The sequence below is a fragment of the Nannospalax galili genome, unplaced genomic scaffold (assembly GCF_000622305.1).
Source record: "Nannospalax galili isolate Female #2095 unplaced genomic scaffold, S.galili_v1.0 scaffold315, whole genome shotgun sequence".
In the NCBI taxonomy this organism is placed as follows: domain Eukaryota; kingdom Metazoa; phylum Chordata; class Mammalia; order Rodentia; family Spalacidae; genus Nannospalax; species Nannospalax galili.
The window spans coordinates 364,105-378,727 of record NW_008336851.1 but is presented as its reverse complement, the minus strand read 5'-3'; the positions used below and the strand labels follow the sequence as shown (position 1 = coordinate 378,727).

General features: G+C 46.4%; 1 protein-coding gene across 5 annotated transcripts in view; it reads right to left on the bottom strand.

Moving 5' to 3' along the window:
- The window catches only part of LOC103732651 (endothelin-converting enzyme 2), a 37,216-nt gene that overhangs the window by 8,847 nt on the left and 13,746 nt on the right, over positions 1-14,623 (bottom strand). For 2 of the 5 annotated variants that reach the window (XM_008831282.1, XM_029562630.1), the window contains exons 1-8: positions 8,194-8,406; positions 7,807-7,893; positions 7,355-7,490; positions 6,970-7,185; positions 5,800-5,924; positions 5,549-5,695; positions 5,327-5,392; positions 20-208 (exon numbers count right to left, since the gene is read on the bottom strand). In XM_008831282.1, the coding sequence (XP_008829504.1) occupies positions 20-208; positions 5,327-5,392; positions 5,549-5,695; positions 5,800-5,924; positions 6,970-7,185; positions 7,355-7,490; positions 7,807-7,893; positions 8,194-8,232 (1,005 nt within the window). In that variant the 5' untranslated portion in view covers positions 8,233-8,406. Of the gene's footprint in view, positions 1-19; positions 209-5,326; positions 5,393-5,548; positions 5,696-5,799; positions 5,925-6,969; positions 7,186-7,354; positions 7,491-7,671; positions 7,718-7,806; positions 7,894-8,193; positions 8,407-14,623 lie in introns of those variants that run through there. The other 3 variants (XM_008831285.3, XM_008831283.1, XM_017797684.2) reach the window with 3 other exon arrangements.

Genomic DNA, 14,623 nt, shown 5'->3' with positions numbered 1-14,623 from the left:
AGTCTCCTGCCTACCCCACCTGCAGCTCTGAGATGCTCATCTTGTGATAGATTTTCTCCTCATCACGCCGCTGGTCCTGGGGCACTGTGATGTTGGCCAGTTGTGTCTCCAGCTCTAGTACCTGCTGCATCTGCTCCCGGGTGGAGGTTGGCTGCCCACCCAGCAGCATTCCCAGCTCCTCCATGTAGTCCAGGTAGGCAGTGAGCACCTGTGAAGGCCCCAGTCATCCTTAAACAAGTCCTACCTAAGGCTGAAATCTGCTCTGGCCCCCACCTCTGCCCACCATTTCTTCTGCTTGATGTATTTTGGAAGTCTTGGTGGCCCTGTTTCATTTCTGATACAGTGCTGACCACTGTCTGCTTTGACTTACTGATCTACCTGTGTACTTCTTGTTGTCTATTTCCCCCAGTGGGTATTGTTCAAAGTATATCAGCCATTCACCACTGAATCCCAACAGCAAAGATCAGGGCCAGGCACAGAATTGGCTCTCAGTAAATATTTGTCTGTTTCCCATAGTACTTTGCCTTCTTATTTCCTAAAGCCCTTCAAATTGTCCCAGTTCATCAGCAGTCATGTGCCTTTACTTGACCAGCTGTCTGGATCTGCAGGGAATCTGCCCCCTCAAGTCCATTCTACCTTTCAATCTAAAAGGCCTCAAACTTGCTTTTCAACATCCTCCCTTGGTACCAAAGGAAAGAAAAGCACAGAAAAGGAATATTTATATTGACTGCTATGTATCCACTGATCAGAATGCTAAGGGATTTATCTATAATGTAGCTTCCCCTGGTACCCTGAGACAACTCCATAAAGTGAGTATTAGTCCTATTTTACATAGAGGGAACAAGCTTGGAAAGAAGATGACTCCTATCACAAACTACCTCCTGACAAGGCCAGAATGCGGCTGAGGCCTAAACGCTCACTGGGCCCAGCACAAACTCAGGTTGCCTCATGCCCAGCTGGCCATCAAGACAAGGCCTGTTTGCTTTGTTAGTCCTGAATCTTGGGTCAAGTACAGTGTCTGCCACATGACAAGTATTCAATAAGTGTTTGTTGAAGAAAGGGAAGAAAACATGGAAACAGATCCTGAGTATTGTTCAGCAACCTTTAAGACAGTGTCTCACTATATAGCAGCCTAGGGTGGCCTCAAGCTCACAATTCTGTCTCAACCTTTCAAGGGTTAGGATTGCAGGCACAGACTGCCATGCTGGGCTTCCTGCCCACTTCTGACTTGAAACCCCACCGTGGGCTCACTTAATGCTAAAGGCTCTCTCTTTTCTTCACTGAAACTTTTTGATTCCTTGACATTCATTCTCTATAACTCCAAAATGTCTCCTTTTTCCCACTTTCCCCTTCACTGCTTCTGGTGTCAAAAGACCTTTATCATTTATCCTAGTTTCTAAGGGGGACAATGAAGTCAGTCAGGTGACCACACACTCTTTTCTCCCCCTACCTCCCACCCTCTGCTTAAGGCTTACTTCTGAGACTTTCCTGAATCCTCTGCACGCTTAGCCTTTTGCAATACATAGTCGCCTAGGTTCTGGGAAAACGTTTCCTGCTTAAGGAAACCAAGAGACAAAGAGAATCAAAGCAACACATAGCATAGCTGTGTTCTCAAAATTCTCTCCTCTCCTGACTTTAGGTGATGCCAGAATCCCACATCTGTTCACACCACTTTGGAGTATCCCTATTCTTTTGTTTGCTTATTTTTTATTATTTTACATGTGTATGTGCGCACATACACATAAGAACATGCATGCATGCATGTCTTATATTCATGGTGTGCCGTGTGTGGTGGTCAGAGGACAGCTCTCCGGATCTGGCTCTCTCCTGCCACTATGGGATCTGGGAATCAAATTCAGGTCACCAGGCCTATGTGCTAGCACTTCTGCCTACTGAGCCCTCTCAACAGGGGCCCATTTCCTTTCTTTTGGGATAAATACTGAATTTGCCAGTTGTGATGGGTAAAAGGGCCACTTATGTACAAGAGTTAAGACTAGCCTGGGCTAGACAGTGAAACCCTGTGTCAAAAAAGAAAAAAAGAGCCAGGTGTGGTAGTGTACACCTTTAATCCAAGCACTCTGGAAGCAGAGGAGGTGGATCTCTGTAAGATCAAGACCAGCATGGTCTACATAGAGAGTTCCAGGCTAGTTGGGGCTACAGGGAGACCCTGTCTCCAAAAAAAGGTCCCTAAATGCTAACCTTGGTCTACATGCCTGTCAAGAAGGACTTAGCCACCCTCTTATTTCCTATTTCCTCTCTCCTTCAGTCTATCAATAGCCCATCCACACTTCTTCCTCAGAACCTTTGTCTGAGCTGCTCCCTGTGCAGGACCCTCTTTCTCTCAGTTTCAGCCTACCCCAACTCAGCTAGTTGGACTCAAACTGGGAACCACATGTTTTTCCTGTATGGCGGATACAACAACTGTGAACAGGATGCTGTGTCACCAACTATTTCATGTTTTCTCCACCACTTAAAGAGCAGTGAAGGTATCTTGTTCATACATACCTAGAGAGAAGATCTGGCTGAGAAATGATCAGGAAATGTTTATGAAGAAATGACAAAAGGCCAGGCATAGTGGTGCACACCTTTAACCCCAGGACTAGCACTTGGGAGGCAGAGGCAGGTGGCTCTCTATGAGTTTGAGGTCAGCCTGGTTTACATAGAGTTCCAGGCCAGCCAGGATTATAGTGTGAGACCCTGTCTCAACAAACAAACAAACAAAGAACAAAAAAGAAAGAAAGAAAGGAAAGGAAAGAAAGAAAAGGAAAGGAAAGAAGGAAGAAAGGACAGAAGGACACAGGACTCTCCAGCTGTTCTATTCCACAGGATGCTTTTTCCCTCCCTGCCCTGAATACTAAAGATTTCCTTTCCCTGACTTTTGGCCTTCTTTCCACCTCCCCCACACCTTGTCTAGGTTTTAAAGGAGAAGCCTCTTGAGCTCCTGGCTCCTTTCACACTATCCTCCCTCCAGCACTCCACCAACTTCCACAACAGCCTGCTGACCTCTCATACATATATGCAGACATGCCCAGGTCCCTCAAACTCCTATGTCTAAAATGATAGACTCCAACACACTGAATGTCTGTACCCCACACCCTAATCCTATGCTTCCCTCTTCACAGATGTGGAAACAGCCACAGAGAGACCAATCAATTGCAACAAGCAGCAGAGCTGAGACTGAAATCCAAGTCTGATTTCAAAGACTCCTTGTCCTGTATCATCACAGAGTCTCCTGGTCCCCAGTGTACCCCAAGCTGGTTCTTTCTACAAATACTGCTGACTCCCTAAGAGCCATTCCATTCTGACATCCAGTAACCGTCATGATTCCAGCTTGATGATGCCTTGTAGCTTCAGCTCCCTAGCACTCATCCTCTACCCCTCCCTCACCTGGGCCCTTACTGGATCAGAGCCTGGGTGTCAGAAACTCTTCACTTGTCTGCAGACTCCCTCCCTTGCATCTACTTCTTACTTCCAGACAAACTGGCTCCCCAAGGTACCGCTCACTGTGTCACGCCACTGTTCTCTGGAACATGGGGGTGGCATTCCAGGGGCTACAGCATAAATGTCTTTGAAACATTCAAGATCTCTATAAGGAGTCCCTGACCACCTTCTAGTCTCCCATCTGCTCAGTAGCACCACACCCTGCCAAACCATACTTCTTGTCACAGTCTAAACACATCTAGCCTTTCTGTCTTCACCATTATGTTTAACACATTCTCTCTATGCCTTCTGTTGCTCCCTGAACCCTTTCCCATGATCCAAACATACCTTTTTTCTTTCAACACTTGTTAAACCTGTCTCTACATGGAAAGAGTTCTGTTGCTCCTTTGTAGTCTTTTTTTAACTTTAAAAAAATGTTTATTATTTTTATTTTATGTGTATGCGTGTATTGCCTGCATGTAGGTAAATGCACCTGTGTAGTGCAATGCCCATGGAGGTTAGAAGAGGCTGTCGGATCCCCTGGGATTGGAGAGTTACGGACAGTTGTTAGCTGCCATGTGGGTGCTGGGATTTGAACCCAGGTCTTCTGCAAGAACAACCAATGTTCTTAACCACTGAGACTTATCTCCAGCCCCCTTTGTAGTCTTTTTTAAGACTCTGTGTGTGTGTGTGTGTGTGTGTGTGTGTGTGTGTGTGTGCGTGCAGGTTCCCACAGAGGCCAGAAGAGGCCGTCAGATCCCTTGGAGCAAGGAGTTGTGAACCCCCTGACATGGGTGCTGGGAACTGAACTCGAGTTCTCTGGAAATGAAGAAAATGCTCTTAACTGCTAAGCCATCTCTCCAGACTCCTGTAGTCTTTTATTTTATTATTTTTATTCTATGTGTATGTGTATTGCCTGCATGTATGTGAGTGCACCTGTGTCGTGCAATGCTGCAGCAGTCAGAAGAGGGCTTCTGTTTCCCCTGGAACTGGAGTTAAGGATGGTTCGTAGCCTCATTGTGGGTGCTGGGAATTGAAACCGGGTCCTCTGCAAGAAGAGTTAGTGCTCTTAACCACTGAGCCATCTCTCCAGCCCTTCCTGAGGTCTTTTTAAAATTTATATTTATTTACTTGCAGGAGATAGTTTTCCCTAGGGCTGGAAGTGTAGCTCAATAATAGAGTGCTTGCCTAGCATTTACATTTATATAATTTAAAATTATATTTATATATATTTATATTTTGAATGCATGTTTGTGGTTACATGTGTGTAGAGAGAAACTTGCAGGAGACAGTGTTCTCCTTCAGTCGTGTGGGGGTGGGTATGATATCCCAGGCATTGTATTCAGTTTGTCAGGCTTAAGATCAAGTGTCTTTACCTGCTGAGCAATCTTGCTGGCCCACTTATTTGTTTCTATAAAGTCCAGCTCAAATTTGACCTCTTAGGAAAACCACTGGATGCCTACATCTCACCTGAGTCTTAGAGACCCTTTTGGACCTTGTTTTTGGCTGTCTAGGTTCACAAATCCATTGACATTGAAAACTTCCTGTGACAATGACTCTGAAATTTACATCTCAGAATTTCCCCCATTGCATCTGGCACATAGTATGTGACCCACAAAATGTATGCCTGGGGCTGGAAATGTAGCTCAACAATAGAGTGCTTGCCTAGCATGCGCAAGGCCTTGGTTTGATTCCCAGTATCTCAAAAAGAAACATTTCCTGGAAGAAGAGGAAGGGAGAGAGGAAAGAGGGAAAAGAAGAAAAGAGGGAATAAAGGGTAATCAGCTTGCTAGGCAACACAATTGGGCTCACCTTCCCCACTCTGACCCTGGGCAAAGAGGAAAGTATATGGGGGTCAGCCAGCTCAGCAAGGGATGGGGATGGGAGTTCTGAGGATGCTCCTTACTTTCTCATTGGCAGTTCTATTTAGGTAGTAATCTCGAGAGGGCAGAAAGAGCCCAGACTGGTCCACCTGCAATAGCAAGGAATAAAAGTTAGTACCCTTCCCATTTCAAACTTGACACTCCTGGACAGGGGGACCTAGCCCAGCCTATCTGTCATAGGAGAGGAGAATCTGAGCCCAGCAAAGGGTCCATAAGTCCCTCCCTACCCTTCCCCAGCCAGGCACCTGTATGACATTGCTGTTGGAACTCTTGGAATCAGCACTGATGTAGACGGTGAAGAAGGGGGTAGCTCTGTAGGTCCCTGCTACTGCCTTTAGCACTTCCATGAAGTTGTCCTCATCCCATGGCCCCGTAATGTTCCAACCACCAATCTGAGTAGAGATCATAAGTGGAATATCTGGTACAGGAACTTTCAAAGTTTCCTTGGACTACATCCTGTCCCACCTGCTCCTCTTGCCCACCCAGTGCCCCCTGCCTTGTCAATGAGATCTCGAAGTGGCTGGGCTCCTAGCTCCTCAATGCGGTCCATCTGCAAGCAGGACAAATAGAAGCGCTGTGTCTTCCGTTCAGCTTCACTGCTAGAGTTGAAAGTGGTATTCTCTGCAGGAGGGGTGGGTAAGAACACAGGGTCCAGGTAGCAATTAGATTAACCACTGAGGGGAGCCTCTGGCTTTGGTTCCTCTTGCTCATGTATGTATGTATACATATATACATATGTATTTTGTGGTACTGGGCTACACAAGCACTCTACCACTGAGTCCTCTATTTACTTTTTTAAATTTGAAGACAGGGTCTCAATAAACTGCCCAGGCTGGCCCTGAACTCACTCTATAGCCTAGACTGGCCTATACCTTTCAATCCTCTTGCCTCAATCTTCTGAGTAGTTGGGATTACAGGCCTATATCACCAGGCTAGGTTCTCTTGCCCTTTTAATGTAGTCAGTCTCAAGAAGACTGAAATGAGAAATTATGGCTTTGCCTCTCCTATTTGTGAAGACCCTCAAAGAAAGGCTCCATTATACTGAGTCTGCCCACTCTAACCCAATCTCAAGTTCTCAGGAGCCCTTGCTCTCTGCATGCTCTCCCTCAAGAGTTTCACAGAGCAATCCATTACTTGTGGACATTTATAATCAACCAAGTGCTACATCATGTGTTAGATATGAAGCATAAGATTGGCACAGCACCTCCCTTACAGCCTGTCCTGGTTTGTTTCTTCATTGCTGTGACAAAATACTCTGACCAATACCAACTTTGGGAGGAAAGGGCTTATTTAGCTTACATATCCAATTTGGGGAGGAAAGGGTTTATTTTGTCTTACATCTCCCAGGTCACAGTTCATCACTGAGGGACCTCGGGGCAAGAACCTGGAGACAAGAACTGAAGCACAGACCATGGAGGAAGGCTGCTTACTGACTGGGTCCTCTGGCCTGTGCTCAACCTTGTTCTCTTATACAACACAAGTCCACCTGCCCAGGGGTGGCACTACCCACAGTGGGCTGGGCCCTCCCACATCACTTAACAATCAAGAAAATACCCCACAGACATGGCCACAGGCCAGTCCAATGGAGGCAATTCCCCAGTTGAGGCTCCCTCAGCCCACGTGTGTCAAGTTGACACTAAAGCTATCCAGCACAGCCCCCACTCACCAAGTAAGTGCTTCAGTATCGCCTGGTTTTGGTCCCAGAGGCTGTTGAAAGTGTTCCAGCGAGAATGCCCATTGGGAAGAGGGTTTCTTCGAATCCAACCTCCACAGGAGAACTGATAAAAGTCCTGACAGGGGTTCACCCCACGGTCCAGGGACTCCAGGATTTTTCCAGCTACTCTAATGCATGTTTCTGTGAGGCAGGTGCCATGGGCTGGGTCTGTGGCAGGGGAGCATGGTGGAAAGTAAGAGACTGTCAATTAGGGTGGAAATGCAATGAAAGCAGGAAGTTGGGAAGGCTGGCCCCAATCAGAGAAAAATTTAGAGGCCCTTCAACTTCTAGAGCCCTCATAGCTATGAAGACTGCTGACAGGTGTGGACCCACCTACCTTTGTGGTACTGGACCCCCAGGGCCACAAGGCAGCCCAAAAGAAGTGCAGTTAACACTAGAGAGACACCTGCCAAGACCAGCTCCAGCTGCGTGTGTGAGCCAAAGAGTTGTCTGTTCCTCTTCTGGAATCCCACCTAGGGAAGAGAATAGAGCTGCATGGTGCAGATCCAAGATTACAGAAGTCCTCCCAGAGCATGAAGGTATGGGCGGTTTCCAGCCATGAAGAAAAGTGCTAGTGGGGTTAACTTCGGGCCCAGGGGCAATGAGGCAGGTGGAGCCTGCTTTGTGCAACGTCATGGCTTAGAATTGCCTCACCATAGTCCTGGCTCAGAGGCCAGAAATTGAGTGGAAATGAGGGCAGGTGACCCTCCAGAATAGCCCAGAGCTCATGGTTATGGCAGGCGTCATCCAGGCTGGGGCCTGATGAGAATGGAAGGACCCCTTGCCCACCTCCAGGGCGTCCGGGGTGTCCCCGCCCTCTACTGGGGTCTCCGGTGCATCTTCATCCTGAAGCTTGGCCCGTTTGTACTCCATCATCTGCCGGACAGTTCAGGGCACCAACCGAGGTCAGACAGGGAGGGCTATCTGCCCAAGGCCCTGCCTGGGTGTCCCTCGCCGGGGGCGGGGGAGGGGGGATTCCGGCCTGCAGAGAGGGTCCTTCCCACCTGCCGAACTCTCAAAGCTGGGGTCCCCTCGGACACCATTCCTAGCTAACTCCCCACATGCGCAAGCCGGAGCCCCTGCCAGACTCTGCCTGCTCCCTCATCCCCCGCCCTCCACACCTCGTGCCTCCTCCTCCCACGGCTTCTCCCTTAGGGCCCAGCGCCCCCCACTCACATTGCCCCCGCCGCCCAGCTCCTGCAGCGCGACGTTCATGATGGAGTCGGCCGTGCGGTTCCTTAGGGCTCCTGGAGGCTAACCCGCCCCGGGACTACGGCCCCAGCCACCCACAGGGCTCCGCCACTGCCCGCCATCACAGTCTCTGCTGCGGCCCCGTGCTCGGCCCGCCACCGCGGCCCTGGCGTTCTCAAGTCCTCCCCCCACCTTCGCTCGCTCGGGGGTGGGAGCGAGGGGGAGGGGCGGAGTGCGCGCCGCTAGGAGCCAGCACCTGCGCCCAGACTGTTCAGAGCCGCCGCTGCCCTCCATCCAGCCGCAGACCACACCCTCCCTCTTCATGATCAGCCCTCCGTCAGCCACCCAAAATTCGCTGTCCTTTGATTGAGGCCTAATTTCTGCTACTATTCTTTGGTCTGGCTCTCCAAATTTCAGGCTTTCTCCAAGCCCTTTAAATGATGTAGAGGATTCAGGCTCCTTGAAGGATCCTCTCTCCCTAGTAGTCTTTATGGCCTTTAGTCAGTACATAGAGAGACCACAGGCAGTTCACCCCTATGCTGGCGTCCACAGGGTATCTGCACAGCAGACAGACCCCAAGTACACAGGCACACACAGACTCAGAAGCAACCACACTGTGCACACACAATATCTAACACACAGCATACTCAAAGTCTGGTGTCACTGGGGACACACAACAAGCACACACCAAGTGCCAAGTGCGAGGGCAGCACACACTACACACAGCTCATACTAATGCTGCTCTTACATGTTGCTTTAAGATGGCACTTGTAGTCTCCAAGATCATTGCTGTCATCAGATCATCTCATAAAGGGAGGGTTACAGATGGTGACAAATTGGCAGGGAAAAAAGCAGCCATGCACAGATATTTAAAGAAAAGACATGCTAACACTTCTAACTTGGGGAAAGCAAACGATTTTATTTGGGAGGTTTACAAGGAAAAAAATAACACTGAGCAATATTGAACTGAAACGCAACAGTGTGGCATCCATGCATCTGCCATCTGCTTTCCATATTGTCATCCTCAAACAGGAGGGGTGTGTTGTTACAGTCTGCTGCACCAAAGACTGCCTGGTGTTTTTTACAGTCGGTGAGAGGGGATGGGCCCTGGGGCCCTGCTTCAGTGTCCTCTCTGTAGCCCCACCAAAAGAGTACAAGATTTTTTTTTTTTTTTTGGTCTTTTTGAGACAGGGTCTCCCTGTAGCCCCAGCTGTCCTGGAACTCACTATGTAGGCCAGGCTGGCCTTGAACTCACAGAGATCCACCTGCCTCTGCCTCCTGAGTGCTGGGATTAAAGGTGTGCGCCACCACGCCAGGTGAGAAACAAGTGTTCTTAATCACTTAGCCATTTCTCCAGCCCCTATTTTGAGTGTTATCATCATTAAAGTCCTAGAACTAGGGTAGGATTTACAAGGCTGGAGAAAATGTATTCTATTTGCCTGATGGTGGAGCATGCAGGAGGGTGTTAGGTTAATCGGAGGGATTCCCTAAGCAAGGAGCTTTCACATCTAGCCAAACTGTAGTCTGAAGCATCAAGGCCTTGGGAAGTTGACATGGGGCGTTTTTGGAGTTGTTATCAATCTGATGTCAATACGGCATTACAGCATTCACCTCTTCCCCTTTCCCTTCCAAGACTAGACGAAAGAGACATGACAAGAAAAAACTGGGTGAGGTGGCACATGGCAGTAATGCCTGTACTTGGGAGGTGGGAGCAAGAGGATCATCCTCAGCTATATAGTGAGTTTGAAGTCAGCCTGGAATATATGAGACCCTGTTTAAGAAAGAAAAGGGAGGGAGGGAGGGAGGGAGGGAGGAAACAAAAAACAAACAGCATGAGCCAAATCTGGTGGTACAAGCCTACCATCCCAGCCACTCAGGATCAGAAAGATATCAAATTCAAGCTCTTCTGGGGCTACAGAGTGAGTTTAAGGCACCTTGGGCAATTTAGTGAGATCTTGTCTAAAAATCAAAAGTAAAGCCAGCATAGTGGCACACACCTTCAATCCCAGCACTCTGGAGGCAAAGGCAGGCAAATTTCTATGAGTTCCAGAGGCTGTGGAGGGCTATACAGTGAGGCCCTGTTTCAGAAAAAAAAAGGGGGGGGCGGGTCAAAAGTAGAAAGGTGATGGGAATAGATCTCAGTGGTAAAGTGCTTGCCCGGCATGCATGAGACCCTAGGTTCAAGCCCCATATCTTTTACTTTATTTTATTTTATTTTATTATTTTATGTGTATGCGTGTATTGCCTGCATGTATGTAAGCGCACCGTGTTGTGCAGTGCCCTCGGAGAACAGAAGAGACTGTCAGATTCCCTGGAACTGGAGTTGCGGACAGTTGTTAGCTGCCATGTGGGTGCTGGGATTCGAACTCAGGTCTTCTGCAAAAACAACCAGTGTTCTTAACTGCTGAGCCATCTCTCCAGCCCCATATCTTAAAGAGAGAGAGAGGAGTGAGAAGAGGAAAGTCAAACCAAAATCATCAAGCATATATATGAGAAAACTCATATATGTGTGTGTATTTGAGTTTGCACACCACAGTTCTAGGTGATTTACATATATGTACTCATTTATCGTAATGACACAGCTACTAAGTGGCAGAGCTGGGATTCAAAACTACAGCATTTGATTATTTTCTGGAAAGCAGACTGGCAATATGAATCAAGAGGAGGCTATGCTTCTCCCAACATTCGCTGTATTAGCCATAGCTCCTCTAAGAAGCAAAAACACATCCATTTGGAAGCCAGACTGAAGCTTTGCACTGAAGTGTAGGCCCCATTCCTTATTAACTGACATCTTTATCAAATTATTTGACAACTCTAAATTTTCCTAATGAAAACAATGATCCCTATCTCAGAAAACTAAATGCAACCATGTGAAAGTCTGATATGTATTTTTTTCGTTTTGTAGGTTTTTTTTTTTTTTTTTTTTTTAGTCTTTTTGAGACAGGGTCTCCCTGTAGCTGCAAGTGGCCTGGAACTGGCTACGTAGACCAGGCTGACCTATTACAGAGATCTGCCTGCCTGTACCTCCCAAGTGCTGGGACTAAAGGTATAAGTGGCACACACCCAGCAAAAAGTCTAATAAGTAGCTGGGCATGGTGGCACATGCCTTTAATTCCAGCACTCAGGAGGCAGAGGCAGGCAGATCTCTGTGAGCTCAAGGCCAGCCTGGTCTCCATTAGCGAATCCAGGCCAGCTGTGGCTACAGTGAGACCTTGTCTCAAAAAGACAAAAAAGTCTAATATGTATTAATAATGGTTTCAGAGTCACAGACTTTACATAAATGAATACTTTATTTTCATGTCTCCTTCATGATCAAAATCATTCTTAAGCCCGTAGTTACTCCCGTCTACATCTTAAGTATTATATTAGAAACTTGGGGAACTGGAGATGGCTCAGTGATTAAGAGCACTGGCTGCTCTTATAGAGGACCCTGGTTCAGTTCCCAGCACCCACATGGGGCTAACAATCATCAGTAACTCCAGTTCCAGGGAATCTGACGCCCTCTTCTGACTTTCATAAGCGCTGAACGACAGGGTGCACTTATATACATGTAGGCAATATACTCATACACTTAAAATAAAAATAGTTTAAAAAATTAAAAAGCAAGGGGGCTGGACAGATGGCTCAGCAGTTAAGAACATTGGTTGTTCTTGCAGAAGACCCAGGTTGGAATCCCAGCACCCACGTGGCAGCTAGCAATTGTCTGTAACTCCAGTCCCAGGGGATCTGACAGCCTCTTCTGACCTCTGCAGGCATTGCACCACACGGGTGCACTTATCTACATGCAGGCAATACACACATACACATAAAATAAAAAAATAGCCGGGTGTGGTGGTGCACGGTGTGTTTGCTATAGTGCATGTATGGGGGGGTCAGAAGACCACTTACTGGAGTCAAGTCTTTCCTTCCACTTCTGAGTCCCAGGATTCAAACTGAAGAGGTCAGATTTAGTAGTGAGTACCTTTACCCACTGAGCCATCTTACTGATCCATATCCATGCTTTAAAAAGAAGGAAACCAGGGTTAAGAGATGGCTCAGCAGTTAAGAGCACTGACTGCTCTTACAGAGGACCTGGGTTCAATTCCCAGCACCCACATGGCAGCTACAAACCGTCCTTAACTCCAGTTCCAGGGGAATCCGAAGCCCTCTTCTGACCTCCATGGCATTGCACAACACGGGTGCACTCACATACACACAGGCAACACACTCATACACATAAAATAAAAATAATAAAAATAAAATTAAATAAGTAAAAAATAAAAATACTTGGCATAGCTATCCTGTAACACTATTATTTTCTTCTGTGTTTATCACTTGATTCTGTTCTATTTTTCCTCCCTTTTCTGTTCTTACTTTTCTACCTGAGTATCAATTGTTTATTACAGGATGTCGTCCAGGCTGTCCTCAAACTGTTACTGGGTATAAAAGACGTACAGCACCATGTCTGGCTGTCTCCCACCACCTTTCAGCCTTTCTTTTTTTAAAAAATATTTTATTTTTATTTTTTTGGTCTTTTTGAGACAGGGTCTCCCTGTAGCCCCAGCCATCCTGGAACTCACTATGTAGACCAGGCTGGCCTTGAACTCACAGAGGCCTGCCTGCCTCTGCCTCCCAAGTGCTGGGATTAAAGGCATGCGCCACCATGCCCAGCCTGTTATTTTTATTTTATGAGTGTATTGCCTGCATGTATGTGAGTGCACCCATATTGTGCAATGCCACAGAGGTCAGAAGGGGGCTTCAGATGTCCCCGGAACTGGAGTTAAGAATGGTTCATAGCCACCATGTGGGTGCTGGAAATCGAACCCGGGTCCTCTGCAAGCTCAGTCAGTGCTCTTAACCTCTGAGCCATCTCTCCATCCCCTGGTCTTTCTTTCTTTAAACTGATTTGTGTGTGTGTGTGTATGTGTGTGTGTGTGTGTGTTTTGAGACAGTGTCTACTATGGCCCCAAATGACCCAGAACTCACTATGTAGACCAGGCTGGCCTCCATCTCATGAAGACCTACCTACATCTGCCTCCTGAGTGCTACGATTAAAGGTGTGTACTTTAAATTGATTATTGATTGAGAGAGAATGGATAATTCACTCTAAAAATTACAAGGACAATGTGATCATGATAAGAAACATCAATGATCAGTATTGACAAAGATTAGGACTGTGGTCACTTTCATATACTATTGTTAGTTTATAAACTGAGCTATTTTGAGTACAATGAACCAAAGGTATAAAAGTGTGCACACTCTGACCCAGAAAAATCTACTTCTAGGAAATTATGCCAGGAAATAATTATCCAAAAAGATATCTATATCAAATAGCTTTCATTCCATAACAAAGCACCTTAAATTTAATAGATTAAAATAACAAATAGTTACTATCTTTCATGTTCTGTGGTTTGGTGGACTGGTTCTTCACAACTGAGGCATCCCTGTAGGGGCTGGGTAGTCAGATTACTTAGATGGCCTCATTTGTGTTTTGGGCTTCAGCTGAGATGACTGAACCCCGTATTTCTCTTTTCAATAATTGAGCTATGTCTTATTCATCCTTAGAACTCTCGGCAATAAAAAATAGGGAGTCATGCTCCAGCGCATATTCATCTTTCAGACTTCTGCTTCATGAATGTACTAGTGTCCCCACTGGGCAAAACAAGTCCCCTGGTCAAATCAGATGGACAAATAGACTCAACCTCTTTGTTGGAGGAGATAAATAATACAGTATTCTTTTCATCATAACACTATTTGTATGCTTCTTTTGTTTTGTTTTTTTTGTTTGTTTTGTTTTTTGTCTTTTTGAGACAGGGTCTCCATGTAGTCCCATCTGACCTGGAACTCACTATGTAGACCAGCTGGCCTTGAACTCACAAAGATCTGCCTGCCTCTGCCTCCCAAGAGTTGGGATTAAAGGCATGCACCACCATGCCCAGCTTTCATAAAATTATTTGTAATTTTGTAATACCCTCTGAAAAAAAAATAGGGAAGGAGTAATTCGGTGTCCACGAGTAAAAGGCTTGTTGACTAAATCAAACAATCATACAATGGGGTACTCTGAAACATATACAAGGAACAGAAGAGGAATTAGTATGATGAGAAATCATATAAAGTTAGGAGAGGAAAGAGGTTATAAAATCTCATTTTTGTATAACAAAAAAAAAACAAATAAAATAAAAGCACAGGTTGAAAAACACCAAAAAAGGGGCTGGAGAGATGGTTCAGCAATTAAGAATACTGACTGTTCTTGCAGAGGACCTGGATTCGAATCCCAGCACCCACATGGCAGCTAACAACTGTCTATAACTCCAGTTCCAGGGGATCCGACAGTCTCTTCTGACCTCTGTACGCATGGCATGACACGGGTGCACTTACCTACATGCAGGCAATATACACATACACATAAAATAAAAATAATAAATAAAATATTTTT